Below are 26,827 nucleotides of genomic sequence, written 5' to 3' on the forward strand. Positions count from 1 at the left end.
CTAATGTTGTTTCTCTAACTTGGTTTGCAACTGGTCAGGAAACTTGCTCTTTTTTCCCTTTTTTTTCCTTTTTTTTCCCTTTCTCTTGGGAACTAGAAAAAAAAATTACAGTGTTTTTGAGCAGACAGAACTGCAACAATAGTGAATAGTGTCATCAGTGACTGCCAAAAAAACTGCCCCAATTATTTGTCACTCAAGCATAAATTTCCCTCTGAATTTCAGATTGATGGCAATTAGTAAACAGAAAATCTCCCTGGCAGTTACCAAACAGGAGAGAAAGAGAGCACTGCATGTCAGAGCCCTTTCTTCCATCACACTCATGTTTTCTAATTCCACCCCCGATTTAAGCACACAGCAGGTTTTTATGTGTTAGCTAACTTCAGTATATTACAGATATATTTCCTCTAAGCTGTTAACTAAAAAATCAAGCTGTCTGGCCTTTTTTAGGTCCTCAGCCAGCTGGTGAGAAGCCTGGAGTACAACTGGTCATATCCCATGAGAACACCTGCCTGACCATAATGCTGAAACACATGAGGAACCTTGTGAGTATTTTTATCAGAATGTGTAACCAGTGAGTCCTTGCATTTGCAGAGCACTGTGAAAACATTAATCTTCAAACAGCCTTTCTGGGATAATTTCAGCTCAAAGCAGTGATAGTGCTGTTCTGTCACGATTTAACAATTGGTTTTTCCCTTTGAGCTCACTCAATATGGTTCCAGGTGGGAGACAGATAGAGGAGCTGGGTTTCCTTAATGGCTGGTAATGGTTTTTTCCAAGAAAACCAATTTTGCTTCAGTTTTGGCCCTCTCAGCTGACCCATTTTGCTAGCAGTCACACACAAGGCATGGTGCAGCAGCATGACTTTGTGCAGCATGTCAGCCTGGCACTGGGGATTGATTTTCCAGACATTTCTTCCCAGTCCAGGCTGGCTGTGTGTGAGGAGGGAAGAGCTCAGCAGAGGGGGCAGAGCTGTGTTTGAAGGAGCAGTGTCATTTGGAGGTGTGATGCTCAGCTTTGCAGCACTGTCAGGAGGCTGGGAGGTAAATGTTGAGAGTTCCTGGAGCCAGGCTCCAGCAGGGGAAGCTGGCAGTGCTCCTGCAGCACCAGGCAGGTGGAATTGGCTGCTGAGGGTGGCTTCAGAGATGGAGCTGGGGCTGGGTGTGAGGTGTGATCTCTCACTGAGGAGTGTGGGGGATGCTCCAAAATGAATTCCTGACGGGGTGTGCCCTTGAATTCCCATGGGCCACGTCTCAAGCAATGGCTGTGGCAAGAGAGCCTTGATTTGTCTAGCTGTTATTAGCTCTTGTGGGCTCTCAGTGCACCCTCTGGGCCACCTCCATCCCAAACTGGGTTGCAATCCCTTTTCCTAAAGGGGGCCAGACTGAGGGGCTTGTGTGAGCACCAGCCAGTAACAAAACAAGGCTGGCTGTTTAATTAGGGGTATGAGGCACAGGAGGCTTACACAGCTCTGACTGTTCTCTGCTGGCCACTCTGGCTTCTCATTTGCAATTCAAGCATCTCCATTCTGGTCCATAACATTCAATACATCTCTGTCCTGAGACTTGTTTTCATGTCCTTTGTGCCACTTTGACAGGTGAGATCAGCCTCTGCTGACAGGTCCAATTTATACAAACTTTACCTTCAGGATGTAGCACAAGACCCTCTTTTTTTTTTTTTTTTTTTTTTTTTAATTATTTTTCTGTGGAGCTTTTTAAATCTAAGTGTCTTTGATAAGGTTCTGATAAAGCTCTAATTGGTGGGAGGGGCACATTTCAGTGATTGCCATGCTGATGATATCCTTGAGACTTCTAGCAGGTGATGTGGAGATGCACACAAACAGTGTGCAGGTGTTGGAATTGGTCTCTCTTTCTCCTTGTTTCCATCACTGTGAGTGGGTGGGCTCCTAACTGTGTTCTTAGGAAGTTCCAGCCATTTAATTAAATGAAAGTAAATTGCAGCACAGATAGCTCTGTGGTGCAAACATAAAATCCAGGGTTCAGTTCACTTCATTATGGAAAGGGACAGTACAGCTTGCAGTTCCTGTGTTGCTTTTGAAATAGGTAATTTAATTCAGGTCATTGGAATCCAACCCATTTTGGTGGGTTTGAAGAGGAGTGGTGGGAGTCCTGTTCAGCAAGGCTAACAGTGATTCATGACTCCAAACAAGGTCACTGCTGTGGCAGCCTAACTTAGGCAATCATGGGCTCCAATCCTGGGCTTCCAGTTCCTTCCTTCCACCTGCCATCCATCCCTTGTCCTCTGATCTGAAATATGAAATGTGCTTCAGGGTCCTGTGACTCTGCACTGCCTGCAGACCAGGAACCTGTAATAGGGAGGTTCTTTATCCCATTAGTGATCTTCTCAGCTTCCCAGCCATATAAATCAATCTTTCCAATGTGCTCTCTTTTCTTTTTCCTTCTCTTTCTTCTTCTTTTTTTTTTTTTTTTTTTTTTTTTTTTGGTTGAGCTGAACAGGGATTTTAAAAGTATGCCAAGATCATATCTTATTCAAGACATGTTAAAGCTATTTCAGGTATAGTCAGTCTTTTGCAGAGTCTCACTAATTATATTTTAGTGGTTCATCTGTGCAGAGATTACTTTGCTATCTTGTTTTATTTCATAATTTATAGTAAATAATTTTTGTTCTGCTCTTCCCTATTTAATTTATCTCTATAAAGAGATTTTATGATGTGTTCAGATGTGAAAATAATTGTAGTGGGCCAAATTAATCCCAAATGGAGCTTCCCAGAACTGACAGGAATTGTGATAGAGACTTTTGATCCACAATAAATTTGATTTAGTGTTTGTGTGAGTTTACTTCTAGGAGTTTTAATAGAAGACCCAGATCCTGCTGTGCAAATCCTATATTGATCTACAATGCACAAGAGACTCCCTAAGGAGCTGGTGTTTTTTACAGCCACTCTCAGGTGTCACACAGGTTCTTTAAAGGAGGAAGCCAGAGGGCTGCAGTGCCATAACTTAGCAGGAATTCCTCCTGAAGGAAATTTGCCCATTCACGTGGGGTGTGTGGGAGAAAAAATGCAGCAGCAGTGGAGAGTGCCCTGGAGTGAGGACTGGTAGATGTGGGTGCCTGAATGGGCCCCTGGGATCTGAGACATCCCCAGTGCCAGGTTTGCTGCAGATGCACAGCTCTCATCCCTGGGGCAGCTCCAGAGTGTTCTGTCCATCCCCACTGCAACATTTCAGTCGTGGGTTAAAAAAAGCCAGTCCTGCTTGTAGAGAACTCCATCAAAATTTCTGCAGAGACAAAGAGCAGAGAAACAGCCTTATGGATTTTGTGCCTGGAAAGGACCATTAATCTAATCTAACCTTCTGCAGAGAAAAAGCTGTGGTTTTTCACTAAGGAAAAACTTGCAGCCAAGGAAACTGTTTGAACACAGAGATGTTAAGACTGGTTGGTAGTGTTTGCCTACAGTTTAAGGCTGTGGGTGCACAATGAAGACAAGTTCTGTTAAACAGATATTTATAAGCTACTAAAAATGTTTCATTCTCAATATTTGCCTCAGCAATTCAGTTTCATTTGAATCTTGAGATTCTGGAAGTCAGGTGGCTCAGAATCCTGAGATTCTGTAAGTCAGTGCTTCTACTTAGGATTTGAATGGCATCACCGTGATTGCTGAAGAAAATCACTTTAAATTCAATTTTCAAATATACAAAAGCCATGGTGCCACTAAAAAGCAATTTTCCTAATCTGTATATTACATAACCTGAAGTCAGTTTATTGGGGCATTGCTCCTCTCAAATGCAGACAGTGCCACACTGGGCACTTTCTGGACCAGAGGCAATATTGCCTTAATAAAGTGAGGCTGGAGTAAAGGGAAACATTTGTGTAGGGGGGAAAACCTTGGAGGCCTGGAGAGTTTGCCTCTGGAGTCATGGGGGATGTGGCAGGTGGAGGGGTGAGACAGGGCAGGCTTATTCCATAAAGACAATAGCACAGTACCTGGCAAAGTGCATTAAGTGGTCCCAGGAGGGAGGTAAAGGAGCCCCAGGGGAGGTTTACTTTGGCCTCTGAAAGGATTTGTTAGCTCAGAACAAGAATAGTGCCATTGTGGCAGCACAATAGCCAGGCAAAGAGCAGCAGGCAGGAGCAGGAGCACAGGGGGAATGCTGCTCTACCTCAGAAATGTGGGCAGATGTGGAGATGGATTTACTGAAATACACGTAGGTTTCGTAATGTTGAAGTGCAGTCCTGTTCACCTCCATTACCCAGCACAAGCAGGGGAGATGTCCAGAGCCCCCCAGGTCTCACACAGGGCTGGCTGTGGGCTGGTTTAGCTCCACACAGCCAGGAACAGCCAGGCTACCTAACGGTGGGCTTGCCCACTCCTCAAAAAAAAAACCCAAAACCCCAGGGGCAACAGGAATAGCCCTTGGTGACACCCAGAAAAGGGTTTCTAACACATCTCCCTGCCTGCTCCACGGAGGAGCAAAGGAGCACTGGCTCAGCACTGGCTCAGGAGGAAGGCTGCTTTTGCCTCTGATCTCATTGCCATGGCTGCAGGCATGCCCTGCTCTCCTAGATAAGCAGCTAAACTTTCAATCCTCTCTGCTAAACATTTTTTGCCCATTACTTCTCGTGGACAGAGTAACTCCTCAGGGGTAGAGGGGAGGAGAAACAAAGCCAAGTTATCCTGAACCTCCTGCCAGTAAGTGGAAAATGTTCCTAGAATTCAGGAAAGCGTGCGTGGGCGATGAATTCAGAACCAATTTTACGGGGGGAAAAATTTGCTGGAAGAAAAATAAACTCCTACAGTTCTTTGCAAAAGTACTTCCAGCTTTCCTTTTCTGAAAGCTCAGAAGCTGTCATGTAGCACTCCTGGTGATTAATGATTCTGGGATAGCTGATCTGTGGGTGATGAATTAGCAATCAGCTTTAGGCTTACACAGACATCCAGCCTCTTTCCATTGCACGTACAAATCGCTGCCAGAAATGTTTGTGAGATGCAATGGTTTAAATGTTTGGGGCAAAAAGGTGGGAGCCAGTTGTTGGAGTTCTGGATGCTGAGAGTTTCAGACTTTCTGTGCTGACAGACTCTGACTCCCAGGAGAGCTCTGCATCGGACCTGAGGCCGTGGAGAAGCTTCAAAAAATTGATTGATAGCACTGGGATTCTGGGTGTGGAGTTGGTTGGAAGTGTGTGATATCACAGGGTGGGAAACTCAGAGTTTGGGGTTTTAGGATATAGAAATATGTATGAAGCAGGATGGAGGTTTTAGGGTGGAGGCAGGTTGTTCTTCTTTCTCCTTCTCCGTGGGTTTGGGTGATATTTTGTAACTGGACAGAAAAGTCCACAGTGGAGACTTCAAGGGAGTAGTTATTGTGTTGAAAGTGAAAATAATTAGGGTGTTGTTTCTTAATTGGATAGTTTAGCCTTAAGAGACCTTGTAACAAGAGATAGTTGGCCATTTTGTGCCTTGCTAATGAAAGACTGCAGCACTCCCTGCTATGAGACTGCGGCATTGATAAGAAACAATAAACACCTGAGTCTGAATGCAAACCATTGTCTCAAGTGCCTTCAATCCCGACCTCAACAGAGGTGGGAAAGAAGCCAAAAACCAAAAGGCTGCCAAAAAAGCAGCCAATCTTTCCCAAATCCAAAGGGATGAGGTCTAAGCCTGCAGCACAGGGCTGTAGGGATGGTCCCACCTACAGCCCAGGTGGATGCTCTGCTGCCTTTGCTGGGTTTCCTCTCAGCTTGAGCTGGGAAGGGTCAGGGATCTTTGCTCAGTCTGACTTGGTTCCCATCATTCCTCTCACTAACTTTTGCACTTTATGGCTATCATTATATAGATTTAAATGGAAATATTTACTGCCTGCCAACAACACAGTGAAATAAAAGGCCACATTATCCTTTCTAATGAAATATGAATATTCTGAATGTGTACTGCATTCCTTGCTGCAGCCAACAGGGATTGGAATGAGGGTGCACAGGTAGGCAAGGAAGGGATGGAAAAGAAATGGGAAAAAAAATCATTTTGAGCTGAACAAAGTTATCCAGAGAGTATCAGTGACAGAATTAAATCAGCAGCTTGGCTGATGGAGGGAGGTAACATTCAGATGAAGTTCTCCTCAGTCTGGCACAGGAAAACAAAATAAAAAGCCATGGGAAGAAAGCTCTTGTGCTAACTCTAGCTTATAAAGAATTTGGATTTAATTTTATATTCATAGAAAATTCTTTGAAAGTGAAAGGAAATTAGCACAGATAAGCTCTGTTCTCCTTGAGACTGAAAATGAGCTGAACACCTCTAAACAAAGGGTACTCCAACTCAGCAGTACTTCAAATTGGAAAGAGATGAGGTCTGTTCTTGTGGCACAGGGATTACTGTTGGATTCAAACATATTTGTTTTGAAAGGTGTTTGACAAATATGTTGTACAGAAAGTTCTGTTATTATTTCTTGTTAAACCCTTTAATCTGTCACAGTCACAGTACTGCCTCAGCTCTAAATTCTAACTGCTCATTTTTAAATAAGTAATTCCCAACATAGTTGATATGTGTTGAATAAGAAAAAAACACCCCAAGAAAACAACAGTGAGTTGTGTTTAATAATATGAGTGATCTGGGAGATGAAGGTGAACAAAAATTAGATTTGCCACTGGTTGCAAATGAAGAAAACACTAAAAAATAACAGTACAGACAGAGCAAGATCAAGAGAATAAAAGTAATTTCCAGAACCCTACAAGCAGCTTGGACAAATGAAGAATATTTCCTCGGGGAGGGAGAGATCTATATCCCCCAGTAATGAGAAGATAACACAAGGCCATGGTGAGACATGAGGCTGCTCCAAGAGATGCCCATGAGAAAGGGCAGATCCTGGTGTCACGGGGCAGAAATGAAGCAGTTCATCTTTAGAAGGCTTTGGTAGCAAACTGTGTCTCTCAGGATGTTTTTTTTTTTAACTGGAATCCAAGTTCAAAGAACAGCTCTCAGTGGGGTTGCTGGGGAGTGATTGATTCTTCAGGAGTGATTTATGGTTACTAAAACTTAGTTAAGAACAGACTAACAAGGACACGAGTCAATTGTGCAAATATTTAAGGGAGAAGACAGGAAGGTTCAAGAGGAATTATTTAGAACATTGAGCAAGAGCATAAGTAGAAGTAATGAGAGCTAATTAAGGAGCAGAAACTGCAAGCCTCATATAATGAAATGCTTTCTTGCACAGGGAGATGGCATGCTGCAGAATAATTGAAAGAAAAGTGCAGGGAGATGGTACAGGTGGAGAAATTAAAGATAGGCATATACAGACTTTAGTAACTAATTAAGAAATTGAGAAGGAAAATAGTGCAGAGTGAAGGCACGGATCACAATCTCACTGATTCTTTACACATTTTTATATTCACTCACTGTCTGGGCCCGGGCAAGGAGAGAGAAGAATTTGTATGTGGCCAAAAGATAAAAACAGAACAATAGCCTTTGCTTGTGTTTCTTTTCTCAAAGGCTAATTTCCTTTCATGCTCTCTAACAGGCAGCATTGCTCTTAATCCTGACTGATTTCAAAAGGAAAGTGAAATGGGGATTTGTCTTTAGCATTGTTCTCCTTTGTACTTTATTCAAAAAAAATAAATGCTGGGATCTGTGTTTCCAAGGGTCAAAACAGGATCATTCTTATCTCAGCCAGCGTCATAGACTCTGTGACTAAATATTCATCTGGAAATTAAGTGTTCCAAGCACAGCAATAACACAGGGTTGAAAGCAATGGAATTCAGTTTCTTACTGGGCTTGGTGGTAATTCTGAGATAAAAGCTTCAGAGGCTTGTTCATGAAATCTACTCCCTGCATTCTGCACCCTGCACCAACATTGCTTATCCACAGGATAATAGAGTTTTAAACCTTGCCTGACCCTTGAATTCTCTCATCTGTGCAAAAAAAAACCCCAGTGGAGTTAATTGTCTTAAAATAGTAATGCAACATGTGGTGCAGAGATCTAGAACGTGCCACCTTTCCTTCAGAAAAAAACAACTTCTGTGGGATTCTCACTCAGATATTTTTCTGGGAGTTGTACATTTATTCCCTACATTCCCACTTCTGCTTTACATTATTTTTTTCAGCCTTGGTAACTTGTTTCTTCCCACGTGGTGCCACGTGGAGCCCACAGGAATGGAGTCCCAAACATCAGTGAAGGGTCAGAAGTTGGTCAGAGTCAGGAGCTGGAGTTAAGCTCTGGGTTGGGTACAGCCACAACCCATTCTGTGATGTCTTTTTTCTTTGTTGCATGTTCAGAAACAGAAATAAACTCGTGCCAAGTTGTGTCATTTCTTGCTGGAGTGAAATTCTAGTCCTCCTTGCCTGCTGCCAATGGTCTCTAAAGGCAGGATCCTGTTTTAAATGACAGCCTGTGCTTGTGTAGACTCTTCCCATTTCACCTGGCATTGTGTCTGTCCTGATCTCCCTCTGCATCACCAGGACAATAAATTATTCTTTTCCAATGGGGCAGCAGAGATAAATCTCAGTGTATTCCTTCAACTTTCTGGTTTCAGAGCTCTGTAGAAATAAAGGCTTGGGAGAGAAACCTGTGTGACCTTCTGGGTATCCTCACTCTCATTTTATTTATTTCGTTTAAGCAGAGGTAGTTGGGCTTTCCTCTTAAATGACTGAAGCAGATCAGAAATATTTTTCATAATTCTTAGAAAGCCCTGAGTCTTTTGGGATCCAATCTGTTTTCCAGAACTGTCTCCTTAAATTAAAAAAAAAACACTTTTTTTTTTTTAATTGTTATTATTTAAGAAATAATTCCTGTTCATTTTGGAAGCCCCTCTGTCTCTGTGCCTTGGGATCAGTTGGAAGCTGAGATGTTTACCTCCCTGATGTGCTGGAATCACATTTCCATCTCATTGTGATGGATCAGCTGACCAGGCTGGTTTGAATACCATGAATTATCTTTGCTGACCTGATCATTCCAAAATGGACCATTTCCCCCCAATTTCCAGCTCCATGCACACCTTTTGTCACTGCTGGTGACACCAGCAGCAGGATCTGTCTCAGCTGGGGCCAGACACCAATGTGGGGTCCAATTTATCCAAGGCACACCAGATGTCCACAATCTGACAGAGTGAACTCTTGCTGGTCTCCCTCCTTGACAGGGTTATTTATTTCCCATTTGACAGCCAGGAGACCTTGGAAAGGGTTGGTTCTTGGTTCTCTCTTTGGAAATGTTGTGTCTCAGGACAGCTCTAACCCCATTTTTCCAGCACAGTTGTCCCCTCAGGAATGCTGCAGAGCCAGCTGCTCCAGCCAGGCTGCTCCAGTGCTGCCCACTCTGCTGCAGGCAGGCTGGTGAGGATGCTGAGGGGTTGGACATAAGCTATATTTGGATATTCACATCAATAATGTGGATAAAATCTCTGCATTTTTAGCATGGAAAATGACAAAGCCATCTGGAGGCTCGCTCCACAGACACTGCCAGCTTTCCAAAAGGTAGAAAAAGCCTGCTCAAAAAAAAAAAAAAAAAAGCTCTCCAGAATTTCCCTGACAGCAAAATATTTTTATTGCCCTGCATTAACTTGAGATAAATGCAATTTCTCCTTTGCTTGCCTTGCCACTGACCCCCACAGCAGTGATCTCTGTCAGTGTGTCTTCTGTCTTTATGCACATGGCCAGATAACCCCAAAAAACTGGGATCAGAAAATGTAATCAAATAAAACTGCTGTTGAAGAGAAGCAGTTAAATATCTTCAAATTTTTTGGTGAAAAAGGTGGTTGTTTGGGGAAAAAAAAAAAAACAACATACTTGTGCAATCCATTCTGACCAGTTGCTTTCCTGTTTTGTCTTGGCAATAGCAGAGAGTGCAGGGTGCACCATAGTGGTGTATGGAATATCTTCTTCTGTAATTATTATTTAATTACTGCAAATGGGATTTTATTTTTCATTCCCTTCCAAGCAATTTGGGGGTGTTTTGTGAGAGTGAAATGAAAAGCTGAGCAGCAGGGTAGAATAGAGGTGTTCCTGCTTTGGGATATGCAGAGCTCTAAGGAAGAACAAGGAAGGGTCCTGGATACCACCTTAGGATTTGGGAGGCTGTTGGAGTCCTGGGTGCTGAGAATTTCAGACTCTCTGTGCTGACAGACTCTGCCTTCCAAGAGAGCACTGCATTGGAACTGAGGCCATGATAAAAGCTTTCAACAGTAATTAATAGCACTGAAATTACAAGTGTGGAGTTGATTGGAAGTGTATCATATCACAAAGTAGAGAACTCAGAGTTTGGGGTTGTAGAATGTAGTAACACACATGAAGCAAGAGAAAAGTTTTAAAACAGAGACAAGTCCTTCTTTACCTTCCTCTTCCCTCTTCTTCATAAATTTAAGTAATATCTTGTAATTAGACAGAACAGTCAGCATTGCAGGCTTTGAGTAATTAGTTATAAAGTGAAAATAATTTAAGTAGCATTTGTTAATTAGACAGTTTAACCTTAAAAGACCTTGTAACAAAAAGTAGTTAACCATTTTGTGCCAGAGGTAGCAGCAGCACAGCCACCCACTCACCCAGCAATCCCCTCTGCCCTGAAGTTTATGTACCATTAATCTGCTTTGGAAGGAACCTCCTGCTTTGGAATATGAATTTCTCAGAAGTAACCCAGAGGATTTTCTCTTTTTCCTGAGGCTGAGGCTGTGTTTGCTGATGAAGCTGCAGCTCTGAAGGACAGGGTTGAGCCTTCCTCTGCTGGGTGGCACAGGGGCTTGGGGAAGGGGAAAAGAGCAGCAGTGATGGCTCCAGGGGCTGGGGAAGGGGAAAAGAGCAGCAGTGATGGCTCCAGGGGCTGGGGAAGGGGAAAAGAGCAGCAGTGATGGCTCCAGGGACTGGGAGAAATGGAAAAGAGCAGCAGTGATGGCTCCAGGGGCTTGGGGAAGGGGAAAAGAGCAGCAGTGATGGCTCCAGGGGCTGGGGGAAGTGGAAAAGAGCAGCAGTGATGGCTCCAGGGGCTGGGGAAGGGGAAAAGAGCAGCAGTGATGGCTGCAGGGGCTTGGGAGAGGGGAAAAGAGCAGCAGTGATGGCTCCAGGGGCTGGGGGAAGGGGAAAAGAGCAGCAGTGATGGCTCCAGGGCTTGGGGAAGGGGAAAAGAGCAGCAGTGATGGCTCCAGGGCTTGGAGAGGGGGAAAAGAGCAGCAGTGATGGCTCCAGGGCTGAGGGAAGGGGAAAAGAGCAGCAGTGATGGCTCCAGGGGCTGGGAGAAGGGGAAAAGAGCAGCAGTGATGGCTCCAGGGGCTTGGGGAAGGGGAAAAGAGCAGCAGTGATGGCTCCAGGGGCTGGGGGAAGTGGAAAAGAGCAGCAGTGATGGCTCCTCCAGCTCCTCACTGCTCTTAATTTATTCTAGAGGCAGCCAGTAATTTACAAAGGTTACTGCAGTGAAGGATGAGTTCTTCTGTGGATTTTTTCCCAATCCTCCTTTATTGGATAATAATCAAATCCACCTAATGTCTACACATGATTTATAGACATTTTGTCTCGTTGGAGGTTTTTCCTGACCACTCACTATAGGGGTTTGCTTTTGAGAGGTGTGTGGATATCTTGGTATTAACAATTAAGAAATATTTTGTAGTCCTTTCTTCACTATGTAAATGAATTCACACAGCAGTGTATGTAAGAGAAGAACAAAAGGATGGTAAAGGATAGGAAGACAAAGAGAAATAGTGGAAGAAGTGAATTATTTTTATTTGAGGACAGCAGCTGAAATGAGAGTCTTTCTAATGCCTGGATATCTTCTTTTTTATTTATTTTTTATTTTTTCCATTGAAGAAAAAGAAGAGAGAAACTGAGATTTAAAAATGTCAAATAAATTAATTTTTGTGGGAAATAAAAGTAGTTATTTATAGAGGAGGAAAGATGTCATGAGTTAATACAAGTTAGTTGATCATTAGTTTTTACTGTCAAGATTGTAGAAAATGAAAAATGAGGAAAAGAGAGCAGCAGCTGGAACTATCAAATGTTCAGGAGCCATCAGTCTGTTCCTCTCTAGGACAAAAGGTGATCTGCATGAAACTGGTGACATGATTTAAATTTGAGACAAAAGTCACTAAAAAGAAAATTTTATCTCACTTAGGAAGACGTGAGTTTAAAAAGTTTTACAATACATTATCTTAAAGTGAGTATTTTAAAAATCATATGAGAATGGATCAATATTCCTATTGGATGCTAAATCACTAAATAGTTGAATATGTGGCACATTTTGCAGTAGTTATGCCTATAATGCTAAAAAAGCATCCTGCTGTTAGGAGAGTTGGGGATCATTAATAATGATCAGGGGAGAAAAGTCATTAGGATAACAAATTTCTTGTGGAAAAATTAATTGAATTTTGTCCATTATTTCCCAGCCACAGCTACTATATTTAAAATTAAATTATAGAGGATGTAACACATCTGGGTGGGATTCTGTAAGCAAATACCAACTTGTTTTGGAAAATAAAACTGGAGTGGAAAATAAAACGCTGCCATAAAAGTACAGGCTGTGTATGATAGGTTTTCAGTGTTGAATTAGAGGTATGGAAAAAGAAATCCAGAGTTTTGCTTTCTCTCCCTCATTCTTCCTCATTCTTAAATATCTTCACCACCTTCTGCCTGACTTTAGAAGAGCTTGGTTTCATACCTTGACAGCCTTACAGATTTTTATAGCCTGGATTTATTTGCAAGCAAACACAATAAAAGATTTAAGACAGTAATTTAAATTGGGAGTAGCTTCTTCTGAAGGAAGTAAAAATCCTTTATTTTTAGGTTAATAAAATGACTACAGAATTAAACACAAATAGAACTCAATTTAAAACTTTAAGCTTTTTCTGTTGGCTTGATCCCAAGTGCATTCAACTATAAAGGTTTTGCAGAGTAAAGTGCAAAATGGCTTTCCAAGGTATTCTATGATTTTTTCTTTACCCTGGCCTGGACTATGGACAGAAATCAGTCAGTTTTTTTAATCCTTTAATAATAAAAAAGAAGTTTTGCTGGATTTCAGAACTATTTATGAACCTGCTAGAAATCTTACTCTGTTCCTATAATGAACCCACCAGGACAGTTCCTCTGGTGCAAAGAGAGAAATTCCACCTGAACATGGGGAACAATTTCTCTCCTGTGTGGGTGAGCACACAGAACAGGCTGCCCAGAGAGGGTGTGGAGAATCCCTGGCTGGAGATGTTCCAGAACCATCTGGACACAATCCTGTGCCCTGGGATGGCCCTGCCTGGGCAGGGAGGTGGGGCCAGGTGACCACTGTGGGTCCTTCCAGCCTGACCCCATCTGGGGTTCTGTGCTTTTGGTCAGGTGTTCCCCATGTTCACTAAATTTATAAATAAGCCAGTGCAGCCTGGGTTAGAAGTGAGCACTAAATGTGATTCTGTAATATGACAGAAGTCATCATCCTTAGTAACAAAAATATTTCTGATGTCTCCTCCATTTTCCATGATGTTTTCTCCATTTTTCCTTTATTCTCTAGTCTCATTTACTTCAGTGCTCAGCTCAGAAACCCTGGAAAATCATTAGTTTGCCCAAAACTTGGGGGCTTTTTACCTGCTATTTCAGTTGTCTTAAAACTGTTTACTTCAAATTCCACCTACTTATGATTTAAAAAGAGATTTTTTAAAAAGAGAGTTAATGCCAGCCTTGGTTTTGCACTATTACAGTCAAACTGCTGCTAGGAAGTGTTTCTCAAAGTACAACTCTTTCCACTGCCAGTCTTGCCTCAAGAAATCCTGTGGTTAAGCAGGCTCTTCAGAAGGAAAAAAATCAGCTCTTGTGCCAATCAAAAGAGAAACCAGCATAAAGTCATTGTATGAGCTCCCCATACTCTGCTCTTGTAAGGCTGGGGCTGGGTTAAACCTGCTCCTAATGTGGAGTTCTGAATGATTAGTGCATGGTGGGACAGAGCCTTTAACAGCTGGAATCCTTCCTTGGATGGATTTGTGGTGTCAGGAGGCAGGGGAGGGCAGGGAGAGTGATCTGATCTGGCTGGGAGAGTGCTCAGCTGAAGCTTTTTTGGTTGTTTGGTGGCACAACAGAGCCACTGCAGATGGAGAATTGGGACAGCATTTGGAGTGGCCTGTTTGCATTTCCTCAGCAAGGGGAGTGGAAGGGGGAAAATGTCACCTGTAAAGTTGGGGAGAAGAAAACAACAATCAGAACTACGATTCTACTTGGAATTCAAGTGGCTGCACATCAAATTGCCTCTAACAGGCTGACTGCTGATTGCCACTATTCATGAAAAGTGGCTTCATTTCAGCTCTGAGATATCCCAGAGCAATAGCTCTCCCCTTGAGGTTTCCCATCTGAATCCCTGAAAGGTTCTCTTTTTAAATTTTCTCTCTTGACCCTCTCCTCCCCCTCACCTCTTTCAGCTCCTATTTATCCACATTCAGAGGGATAGTGTGGAAGTTTCAGTCCACCTCATACAGCCAAAACACTGCTGCAAAGTGCCTTCCTTAAATTTTGGGAGGAATCAGCTGACAGGGGAAGGTTAGTGGGCTGCAGGCAGGGTAACATGACAAAGCTCAAAGGCATGGTGACAATTTTATGTGACTTCTTTTCAGTTAATGCCAGCTGGACAGTTAATCACTCTGGACACCCAGGTCCTGTTAAACCACATTGGAGCCTGTCACCTCAGCCTGGATCTTTTCTTTGTCTGAAACAACTAAAATCAGTTGACCTTCAAGTTACAGTGATGTTTACCAATTCACTGAGAAGTGAAGAGCTTGACTGCACTTTGGTGTAATCCTGATTGCCTGGACTGGTACTTCAGGCTGCATTTCATTCTCCCTCCTGATTTTGAAGAGATGCTCAGTTTACTGTTACTTGTAATCCTCAACTGAAGTTTTAGTACAGTCCTAGATCAACAGAGATGGGCTTTCATGTGGACAGTGTAAATTGTAAATAAATGTAAATAAATCCTGCATTAATGATGTGGCAACCCATCCTAGGAAAACAGCCTTTCATTCCATTGCCCTTTAATGCCTCTCTTTTGTGGGCCATTGAATCCCATCCAGCTCAATCCCATGGGTATTTTAAATCAGATGTGCTTTGGGGAACTTAGCAATAGGAATATTAATCACTCCCATAGTGCTGACAATCTGTAATGGTTTGAGTGGGGCATCCTTTGATGCTGTGTGGTGTTAATGATAGCAATAATGAGCTTTGCAGTTGACCACATCATTTGCCTTGAAGGATCATTTCAGATAACAAAAAACAGAGGTTTGTTGTGCAAGAACTGGTTGCTCACACACACAAGCCCCATTTTCCTTCCCAACAGAGAAGTTATTTATTGCTAGGAGACAGCAGTTTCTTCCATCCCAGGGATATATTGTTGATAATGTTGTAGAAAGCCCCAAAATTTCCAGCCACATATTGTGAATAATCAAAATCTGAGAAATCACTTCTGAGTGATTCTGAGCCAGGTGTAAAATTACAACAGGAGATATAAATGCAAGAGCCTGTATAATCCTCTGGGTTCATTGGTTCCAAATGTTTTAAGTTCTCTTCTTTTTTCCTGTGTTCTTATTTGCATCCTGTCCCTGGATTGCCTGGGAGCTGACAGATGAGCTTCCTGTCTAAAATGCTGATTGTATGATTAAATTACTGATATTTTGGTGTGCCCCATTTTGTGCTTTCTGACTGTATATTTTGTAACCAGCACAAGGGTTTGTACTCAATTATGAGCTGAGCATTAAGTGACAGGTGCTGGCAGCATGCCTGCTCCACACTTTCTCATTTTTATGTTTCTCGTGTGTTCTTTCAAAGCCTCAAGTAATACAAAGTGTTTTCTGGGTAATTGTAATGCTGCTCTAGGAATAACTTTAGAGATCCTCAGAAGTTATCAAAAAATTCTCCACCCACCAGCACTGGCTGATGACTGAGCCTGGTTAATAGATTGTCTCTGATCTGGAGTTGCTGCCATGTAAGATGGAATATCTGGAATATCATTCAGTAACCTGAACTGGAAAATTAAAGAGAGATTGCAGCTGTGTGATGGGCGAGATGAGAAAGGCTGTTATAAGAATCCTGTTCTGCCCATATTGCTGCAGGAAATGCTCCTGGCTCCTCTACAGTAATATGTTTTCCAAAACACCCTTAGGAACAATTGGTTCTCCCCATATCAGCCCTGATACTTAGGGGTTAAAATCAATAGGAGCTTATTGTTTAAAATCCAGTTTCTGTGCCTTGCTCTGGAAAGTGGAAGGGCAGGACTTTGTATCAGATTAGGATGAGTTAGGGTAGATTGAGGCTTAAGGGTTTTTTCCATCAGAATGTAAATATTAAAAATAGACAATTTTACCTTGTCTTTGTATTATTTAATTTTTATTTTCCTGATTCTATTTTAAGCTGAATTCTAATAATTATTTTTATTCCACTAGCACTCCAATTTAGCCCAGAGAACACTGAGAATGTAACATGATTCTAGAAGCCCAGATTTCATTTGGAGCTTTTTTATTTGTTTTCTTTGCTAGAACATGGACATTCATATTTGTGACCTTGTTTTCCAGCACCTCCCAGATGGCTCTGCCCCAAGTGCACATGCTGAATTTTATCTTCTGCCAGACCCTGGGGAGGTCAGTCGAAGGAAAACCAGGACAGCTCCAAAAGGCTCTGACCCTACTTACAATGAACTTGTGAGTTCCCTTCACTTCCTTCCACCCTTTCTTGTTTCACAGAGTCACAGAATGGGTCAGGCTGGAAGGGGCCACAGTGGGCACCTGGTGCCACCTCCCAGCTCCAGCAGGGCCATCCCAGGGCACATGGCACAGCAGATGGGATATCTCCAGTGAGGGACACTCCACACCCACTCTGGACATCCTGCTCAGTCACTGCACAGGGAAGTTCTTCCTGATGTCCTGGTGAACATTCCTGGGCATCTGTTCCTCCTGGTGCCTCCTGTCCCATTCTGGGCCCCACAGAGCAGAGCCTGGTGCATCCCCTGAGCTCTTCCTGCAGACACTGACAGATCTGGAGGAGGTTCCCTCTCAGCTGTCTCTTTTCCAGGGTGAACAGGCCCAGCTCACTCAGCTTCTTCTCATGAGAGAGATGCTCCAGTGCCTCTCCATCTCCACAGCCCTTCCCTGGACCCACTCCAGGGCTGCCCTGCTTTTCTGGGTCTGTTGAGCCCAGAGCTGGACACAGCTCTCCAGATGTGCCTCCCTGGGGCTGAGTAGAGGCAGGATCCCCCCCTCAAGCTGCTGTCAGTGCTTTTCCTAATGCACCCCAGGACCCCTTTTTGGCCCTGAGGGCACCCTGCTGGCTCATGGACAGCCTGTTGTCCCCAAGGACCCCCAGGTCCTTCTCTGCAGAGCTCCTTCCCAGCAGGCCACCCACAACCCACACAGGTGAACTTGATTTATTTGCTTTGCCCACTCTTGAAATAAAACAATACAGCATTTTTATTTGTTGCAATGAGGATGACCAAAAGGAAGGAATGCATCATAAGCTGGAGCACAAATGGGGACAACTGTCTGTTTTGCACTTTTCTCAGAAGTGAAGCAGTGTCTTTTATGTCTCTTCAGGAAAGCAGTTGGATTCTTCACAGTGCTCTGTCTCACCCCATAAGCACAGTTACACGTTAGCCAAATGAGGCCAAGCATCATTGCACCATAACCCAGCAGTTCTGAATGCAGACATGCACAATAGCATGAAAAGTCTTAATTGAATGGATGCTGCTATTCAAATTAACATTTGAAAATTGGTTGTCACTGTCCTAAATGATAACACCAGAATAAATAGCCAGGTTCTTTTTATGTTAAAATGCCATCCATTCACAGCTATGTGTGATTATTTCACACACCACTGAAGTGCTCATGCCTCTGGGCTGAAAGGAAACATTTGTATGGAGAAACATTTATGGCAGAATGGGAAGTGGCATAAACTGTGTTCATTTGTGAGGGCAGATGAGATTGAAGCAGTAGGTGGGATTGGAGATTATAATTATTACATGTAACAAATCTCCTAAAGATCTCAAAGTAATTTACAAATGCTCTTTCAGCAGGCTGTAAGTAGAAGGCATGGAGAATATTACCACTCCACCCTGTTTCATAGATAAGATATGATAAAACTTGGGTTAGTCAGCAGAGTCTCAGTGCTTATCTCTTAGTTTCTCACCCCTGGAGTTCTAATATTGCCCCTTTCCCACATCTGTTAATTACAAAAGTTGCCTGCTCACACTGATGACTTCCAGCATTCTGGAAGAAGGCTCCCTGAGTAGGATGGCTGCTCACAGCTGAGACAAATTTCCCTCCCCACAGCACTGCAGTGGAATAACAAGGAAGTAGGCTTTATTTTTTTGTTTTTTCTTTCTTTTTATTTTTTGCTGTCAGAGTGGAATGAATCTAATTAATCTGTCTAAAGAAATTCTTTTACATTTAAAGGACATTTAAAGCAAAGGAACATAATACAATTATATCATAACATTCATTGTAAGGTATCCAAAATGGACAGCAGATAAGAGCCAGCCAGCAGCACTGGAAGACAATTATTTTCAAATTGTTTTTAGATCCCTTTGAATGCAGTGAAATCCAAAATCCTGTCTGCAGTCAGTCAGCAAGTCACTGGGAGGAGATTTAATTGTGGTTAACAAGTATTCCACTGCCATTAAAAGAAACTCCATGAAAACTTTAATGTCCTTAACCCAAACTGAGAGCTTTCTTCCCAGATGCTCAATCTTTTTCCCTGGGAAGTGCTAATCACAGTGGGGACATATGGTTCCACTGAACTTGGCCATTCCCAACCCGATGCCTGTGCTTCAGCAGCTCTGCTCCTCCATCTGTGATGTCATTCTGGATGCATTTGCTGTCCAAGGCTGGTAGGCTGAGGCAGAAGCTGCCCCAGGGAAGGAAAACTACTAAAAATATAAGTCAGCTGTCTCTTAAGTTAGTTACTGTCCAAAACACTGTGTACAGAAATGTTGTAGCCTTTTTTATGAGTTCATAAGTTTTTATTAAAGCCAAATGGCTGGAAGGAAGCTGTATATTAATTTCCTTCTTTGTTCCAGACTGAGAAAAATTTGAAATGTGCTTCTCTTGGGTATTTTTGATTTTAGTTTTGTACTTCTATTGCTTATGACTGCCTACAGCAAATTATCAACCTTGCAAAACTGCTTTTTATGTTTGCTTTTTTTTTTTGTGTGAGAGTGAAGATGCGAAAATCCAGAAGGGCTGACAATGAAATGAGTTACAGCAAATGTTTTGGAGTGGCTTTTAGCAAAAAAAAAAAAGAAAATCCTTTGTTTCTCCTGTACCTGGATTTTGGAATTTGTGGCATTCACAGTAGTTAATGTTATATTGCTTTGAGAAGTGGTGGTGGAGAAAAGAGGAGTAACACAGAGAAGTGGAATACAAAAAAAAAAAAAGAAGGCAGAGCAGCCCCAGCCAGTCTGATGGAAGGGGAGGAGGGGAACTCCCTCCAGCACCATGCATCAAAAGTACCTTGGATTAATTACCAAATCTAGGAACTGTGCCATGGCTACCTAAGGAGAAGCAACTGTCCCTCATTTGTGATTAAAATGTCATTAAACTCCTGTAGGTCAACAGTGTTTCTCTTTTTGGAGCCAGGAACAGTTGAATTCCAGCCCTCACTGTCCCACTGATTTGCTGCATGGCCACACATAACTCACCTCCATCTGATTATCTGTGAAAAGGCTGGCAAATATTCTCACTGCACAATCATTTCAGGATTTAACTGTTCCCAAATTCTGGCAGGTGGCTTTTGTTTTATCCACCCTAATTCAGCCTTCTGCAGACCTTTCTTCTCTCCCTACATCCTGATGGTAATGTATACCTTACCCCAGCTGAATTTGCAATGCCATTTTAGAAAGAGTTTCCTGGGATCATTTGAAAACCACCCACCCTGCACTGCAAAGGTTTGTCTTTGCTCAAAGATTTAAGCCTGTTTTTGGCCAAAGATTAAAAGCTCCTCATTACCCCAGTTCAGTTTCTTAGCATTTACAGCTGATATTTGTATTTTTTGGTGATTTAAAGCAACAGCTGGTACCTTTAATATACTGGCAAAGAAACAGGGCAGCTTTCTTTGGTAACATTAGCATGATCGTCAGATCACAGATTTATTCTACATTGTATTATGCTTACTGTGCCTGTCCTTGCTTTTCAGATTTTCTTCATCACCTCACTTTTATTTTGGTGAGTGAAATTTGTAATTCACAGACAATTTGGCAAAATAGGCACAGTAAACACGAAAACCAAAAAGCACCAGGTGCCAATTTCATGCCAGCCATCCCAAGCTATTATTTCCAAAGGTTTCTAACTAGGAAATGAAATGTTAACCCCCTGGTAAGATTTTTCTTGGTCTTTGGTGCTTTCTGTGAGGGTTGCCTGGTGTCCTGTCCATTCCATGCTCCCTGTGAAATTCCTGGAGTTGCAAGTGGAAGTACAGAGAGGTTTCATCAGTCCAGCCCACAGAGATCCAAGCTGGAGGGGCTCAGGCTGCCTTTCCTCCTCCTCAGGTACAGATTCCATGGAAATTCCAAGCAGGCAAATGCCTTTTTTTAAGGCAGTTTCAATTTCCCATTCCTCTGAAGTGAAAGTCACCATGTTTGCTTTTCCAACAGCACAGAGAGATCAAAATGTAAAGGGTTTTTCCACTGCAAATAAAATAGCAAAAAACATTTCCAGCCATACAAATTTTAGATTAAATGGAGTTCTCTGAAGGGAGTTCAGGCCTGCACTGAGAGCATTCCCCCACATTTGATCAGCTCACAGGAGTTCACTCTGCAGTTTGTTTTGATGCAGAGACTGAAGCATGGGAATCTGTTCTGAGTGCAGCTGACTCCTGTCAGGTTATTGCTCCAGATTGTTTGGGGTTTTTGTAAATTCAGAAAATGCACCATTATCAGTTCATCATTAATCCCAGTGTGTTCTCACAGCATTCAGGTAATTTAAAAGCTATTTTAAATTTATAGGCATTAGTAATTTTTTAAGAGATGCTAAATTACTGTCTCGTTTATTTGGAGAAGTATCAACAGCCCTTCTGGACTATCAGAAACATAAAAATTTAGTAACTTCCATTTGCTGAACTGGGTCCAATCTTTTCCAGTTTTCACAGAGAAAATGGTGAATTATGATTTTTTCTTTTCTCTCAAGCATTGTTTGAGACAGGTTCCGGATTTATTTTAAAATAATGTTCTAATAATTATTCCGTAATATATAATGTATATAATAATATCTATTATATATAGTAGATATACTATATATTATATATATCTAATATATAGTATATATACTATACATAATATATAATTTTATATATAGTATAAATATATTATATATTATATATGCTATATAATAATATATAATATATTTTATAATATATATCATTATATCATAATATGTATTATTAAATATTATGATATATTCTATATATTATATATAGTATGTATATAATATATAATATATAATATTCATTTTAAGTTATGCATATTATTTAGATAATATAATACTATATTGTATATATTATATTTGAATATGTATAATAATATGGAATCAGTATATGTATAATTATTATAGAATAGAATATATTAAATTCTATATATAGAATAATATGTATAATATATATAGAATATGTATAATAATTATATAAGATATATTACATATTATTCTATAGGTCATATGATTATATATTATATAAAAATATATATTTTAATAATTTGAAATAAGAATAATAAAATTTATTTTAAAATAATCAGATCTCACGAGCCTAAGCTCGTGATTCTAAGGCAGAATCTCTTTATATAAACGAGATAAGGTCAAATGTATTTCTGAGGTGAATTTCCTAAGTTAAGTGAATTTGGCTGATGGTTAATAACTTGCTATTCTGGATGGAAGTTTAAAGCAATTATCATAAATTGGATTAATCATCATCCTGAGTGCTGCATTGAAGCTTTGCCTGTCACACAGATTAACAGAGTTGTGTGGTTTTTTCTGTTTCACTGTTTGATTTCAGATTGTCTATGACAGAGTCCCAGAGCTCCAAGGCCGTGTCCTGAAGCTTGTGGTGAAAAGCAAAGGAACTTTTGTGGGAGCTGTGAACATTCAGCTGAGCAGTGTCCAGCTCAATGAAGAGAAGTGGTACCCACTGGGAAACAGTGTCATTTAAATCTTCTCCAAGATGATTCCATGATTTGCCCACTGATGTTTCTTTATCCCATTTCCCAGGGTGATTTTGTCTCAGTTGCCCTTGAGAACAGGCAGTCATCTGCTGAACACCTAGCCCAACATTTCCAACCATTAGGCTGTTGTCTTAAAAGTGCCACAGATTCCTGCCACAGATTGCTGCCAGGGTGAGTTTAAGGAATCACATCCTGAGGACTTGTAGCAACTTCTCCTGACAGCACTGAAGGGCTTGGTTTTGTTAATATTAAATAGTACTGTAAAATACTGAATTCTGTACACATCAGTGTGTGGGGGCTCTTCTCTGCCCATTAATTCCACTGACTGTGCTGAAGCAATGCTGATAATGCTGTAATTTATCATCACTGCATGGGATTTCACCAGAAAACCATGGGATGGTTTATTTATTTCATAGCTATTTCAGATGTCCAGCAAATTTCATAATAAATCTTACCCAGTCAATACTTTGTTTTTTAAGAACTTTGAAAGTTTTGATACAATGTAACATTTAATCCAGGATATTAATTTGTCATTAATATATGTCATTGTTTTATTCTGACATCCAAGAAGCAGATATGGTGTGAAGAAAGAAGGGAAAAGCTAATGTTCATGAATAAAGAGAATATATAGAGCATGAGTTTTCAGTGGGGAATTTATTTAAGATCATAAAACCACAGATATTTGTTCAGCACTCTTCCCACATTGCTGCATAAGGAGTTCAAGTCAATACATGCATTGAATAGACCTCAGGGCTATAAAATCTATGTTTATATATATTTATATATATAATGAATAATAAATGATGAACTTGAGTGGTTCCTTTAAGTTCACAGATGCTAATGATGGGCTCTGTTTTTCTCTAATTTGAGGAAGCACTTAAGCACATCTTTAAGCATTTGGCATGTGAGCAGGCACAGGGAACTGTCCATTATTGCCAGACCCACTGATCATGTCCACAAACCTTCCCAGGGCCAGGGGCACATTTTTAAGGCACAGGAGATGTGTTGATTTGTGATCTGATCTGCTGTAAATTTTAAATTACCATATACTGGAAGGAACTGACATTTGTCCTACCAGGTGGAAAGTGGTCAACAGAGGGGTAATAATCCCAGAAGTGAAGGTAATTACCTTCTTCTCCCAAAGGACATTGACATCAGTCTTCAGAATATAAAGCTGTGTAAAGCTCCTGAAGTGGGACTTGGACTGTTAGCTAGGAAATTAAAAAAGCTGGAGTTTTTCTCAGCATCAAACCAATGGACTTGATCAGGTTATATCTGAAAATACTTTCCCCAGTCTAACTGGTGCACTAAGATCCTCCTCAGTAAGGGGAGGTGAGTGGAACTGTTTGAATATTAATATTATTAGTCTATTCAGAGCTGTAAGAAACTGTAAAATATTTACCACATGCAATAGGCTGGCACACAGAATATCATCACTACAAAGATCTGGACACCAAACATTTTATGCTGTAGGCTCTCCTGAGAAAAAAATCAAGTGCCTTGTCATTCAAGCACAAAAAACACACTGAGAGCAGCTTACAAAGTTATCAAATTACCTGACCTTACAGTTCAGTATTGATTTTACATTCCTCTTAGTCTACTGTCTCAGTTTCCTTATTAAAACTATAATGCAATTTTCTAACAGTGCCATTTCCTGGGATGTTTTCTAACCCTTGTTTACCACATGCCCTGATTTTCCATCTTAGAGCAACATGAAATAAAACAGCATTAGAATGGAAATAAATACAAAGAGCATTACAATGTATTATCAGAACTGTCTGCAAACTTAAGCAATAATGTTTGATATTAAAGAAGCTTGTCAATATAATCTGCTTTTTATAAAAAAATAATATTTGAGTAACAAATCTGCCATTACTTGTGTAATTAACAAATCTGCCATTAGTCTGTAGTCCTGTGGAAGGCCAACAATACTTCAGTTGTTGAAAGGAAAATGAGAAAATTGTGTCTTATGGGCAAGATCTACACAGATAGCTCTGGTAGGCAAGTTGTCCTCATAGATCTTCACACACATAATCAACCCTGGCTTTCTCTAAAATTCTCTGGTTCTCCTCAGAGTGCTGTGTTTCCTACTTCCTGAGCTCCCTGCTCCTATGAGGAACATGGTTCTTTATAAACCAGCCCATGAATTTTTTATCTTGTTTTAGCAGCAGGAGGTTCAACACTAATTTAAGGAAAGGTACCAGTATTAGCATATGATTTTTTTATGGTTTTAAGAAGTACTTGTTTTTCTCCAAACTATTTTTTCAGGTAAGAAAATGACAGTGGGCACTAAAGAAGAATAGCCCAATCAGAATCCACTTTATACAAATTTAAAGGGAACGTTGCATGTGTAATTTTTCCTGTTCCCTTCAAAAGGTACAATGGTAAGAAATTTTGCTCAATAGAAATAAAAATGTCAATTTTACATCCTCAAATCCTAAAAATTAGCGTGATCTCTCATATATATTGGAATATTATTCTCACTCAATAATTAATCATAAATTTGAAATTAGCTCTTAGTGACATTAACTGAATTTTAAAAATATATGGAAACATTGGGTATTTATGAATTGTTTCCAAATAATCAGAGAATAATAGATTGACAGAATGGCTTGGGTTGGAAGGGATCTTAAGGATCATCTAATTCCAACCCCTGCTATGGCCAGACACACTTCATAGGTTGCTCAGAGCCCCATCCAACTGGCCTTGGACAGTTCCAAGGATGAGGAGTCCTCAACTTCTCTAGAAACCTGTGCCAGGGCCTCACCACCCTCACAGTAAAGAATTTCTTCCTAATACCCAATTAAACTTAACCTTCTTTCGGTTCAAAACCATCCACCCTTGTCCAATCACTACCTGCCCTTCTACTGGAAGGTTCTGTGAGGTCTCCCTGGAGCATTTTCTTCTCTAGGCTGAACAGCTCCAATCCTCTCAACATTTCCTCACAGCAGAGGTGCTCCACACTTCTGATCATTTTCTGCTCTGGACTCTCTCCAAAATATCAACACCTTTCATGTGTCGGAGGCCCCAGAGCTGAATGCAACATTCCAGGTGGGATCTCCTGAGAGCAGAGTGGGAGGGTAAAATCACCTCCCTCAATGCTGCTTCTGATAGCAAATGTGGGCTGTGCTTCCCCTTTTCCAATCAGGCTGCCATGACTTCTCAAGTATGATGGACAGCAGCTTAGGCAGTTCCCTCAGGACCTGTGGATGTGTCTCATCAATCCCATGGACTTGTGAGTGAGAAATGGATTTGTAAAGGACTCTCAAAACCCCACAAAAACTCACACAGCCTTGTACATCTGTGTGTAAACTCTGAGATAAGGTGTGCTGACTTAGGGAGGCCATGGAATAGAGATGACATTGTTGAGAGGGAGATTGAACTAGAAACAAGTTCCAAAAGATGGTCTTACAAAAAGACCAGATATTTTGGAGAATCAGAACTGTGAAAGATGCATTGCAGCAGGACCACGTAGGGTAAAATAAATAATAGGTGATTGGTGTTAGGAGTCTTAGCAGCATTGTGGGGCAAAGTTAATAGGCTGAAAAACATTGATTCCATATTGTATCCAGGAAATAGGGTGGCTTCTGATAGAATGGTGTTGAGTTTTACATCTCTTGTGTCTCACCCTTCTACGAGACTGATAAAGGAGGAAAGTCTTTTAAAATGCTTCTCAATTACCCCATCTCTGTAGAGCTGGGATTTTCCAACACTTGCACACTTCAAGGCTCCTTAGGTTTTCTCAAACCCAGTCTTCTACAGAAAAATAGCAGTAGGGCCAAGGACAGTAGCCCTTATCCAGGACACCCCTTCCATAAAAGTCCCACTGGCTTCACAAAATCATTGAGAATATGCCAGCTGGGAATCAGGCCACTGGGCTCTTGCAAAGCCAGAAATGCTACTTTATTGAAGCAGGGGACAACCCCCTGAAGAATTTCTTCTGCAGATCATCACTAATAGTACCAGACATGAGCAAACAGCGATGCAGGTTCCAGCCTGGTTCCATCTTTGGATATCAGTGGAATGTTACGGTAACCTGGAAATGCAAGGGCTCCTTATTAGTGGATTAACCACAAGCACAGGTGGTTAATGGAGTGGTTTTATGGTCATCTATGCAGATAAGGCATAATTTATGATTCTGTAAATAATAAAATGAAATTATACAGGACCGAAACACCAGTTGTGCTGTTTCTTCTCATTTATATATATATGTGTGTACATATATATATAGTGTTTCAATTCTGGTATTTTTAATATCTGTGACAGAGTGAAAAACTCCAGTGTTTTTCAGGATGTGGTATTTTTTCAAATGGAAAACTTTCAGCCCAGTGATATTTAAACATGGACAAAGGTTACAATGTAATACCCAAGGTTAGGTGCTGCAGACATTGTTCTGGTAACAGATGAAATCAGCCTGTGAAACAGCAGTGATAGCACCCACAGAATGGTGTTGCAGCAACTGTGCACTGTCCAGCTGAGGTAGAAAAAATTGAAGTGTAACATCTTCTGCCATGACATCTTAAAAAGTTGATGTCAAATGAGAATTCAATTTATTAGAGATAATTTATGCCATCAGAAACGACGTGTTTATCTGGTTGGTTGAAGCATTTGGAGAAGTTGTAGTTCTCAATTTCAAACAAAATTCACCTACCTGTTTAGAAAACAAAACAATCTCTTCTTCAAAACCCCAGCCTGTATGGCTTTGTCTGACTAAATGTCCATTATTTCAT

General features: G+C 41.1%; 2 protein-coding genes across 3 annotated transcripts in view; one reads left to right on the plus strand and one right to left on the minus strand.

The window, feature by feature from the left end:
* PIK3C2G (phosphatidylinositol-4-phosphate 3-kinase catalytic subunit type 2 gamma) overlaps nt 1-22,730 on the plus strand; it is a 206,320-nt gene extending 183,590 nt beyond the window's left edge. For both annotated transcript variants that reach the window (XM_018919832.3, XM_030238643.2), the window contains 3 exons: nt 448-542; nt 16,474-16,599; nt 21,932-22,730. In XM_018919832.3, coding sequence (XP_018775377.2) covers nt 448-542; nt 16,474-16,599; nt 21,932-22,084 — 374 coding nt within the window. In that variant the 3' untranslated portion in view covers nt 22,085-22,730. The remainder of the gene's footprint in view (nt 1-447; nt 543-16,473; nt 16,600-21,931) is intronic.
* A 1,973-nt stretch (nt 22,731-24,703) lies between these two features.
* Nucleotides 24,704-26,827, minus strand: part of PLCZ1 (phospholipase C zeta 1) — a 48,265-nt gene continuing 46,141 nt past the window's right edge. Inside the window, exon 13 of the mRNA XM_050969928.1 lies at nt 24,704-26,133. Coding sequence (XP_050825885.1) covers nt 26,051-26,133 — 83 coding nt within the window. The 3' untranslated portion in view covers nt 24,704-26,050. The remainder of the gene's footprint in view (nt 26,134-26,827) is intronic.

This window comes from Serinus canaria, chromosome 1A, assembly GCF_022539315.1.
Source record: "Serinus canaria isolate serCan28SL12 chromosome 1A, serCan2020, whole genome shotgun sequence".
NCBI classification, from domain to species: Eukaryota; Metazoa; Chordata; class Aves; order Passeriformes; family Fringillidae; genus Serinus; species Serinus canaria.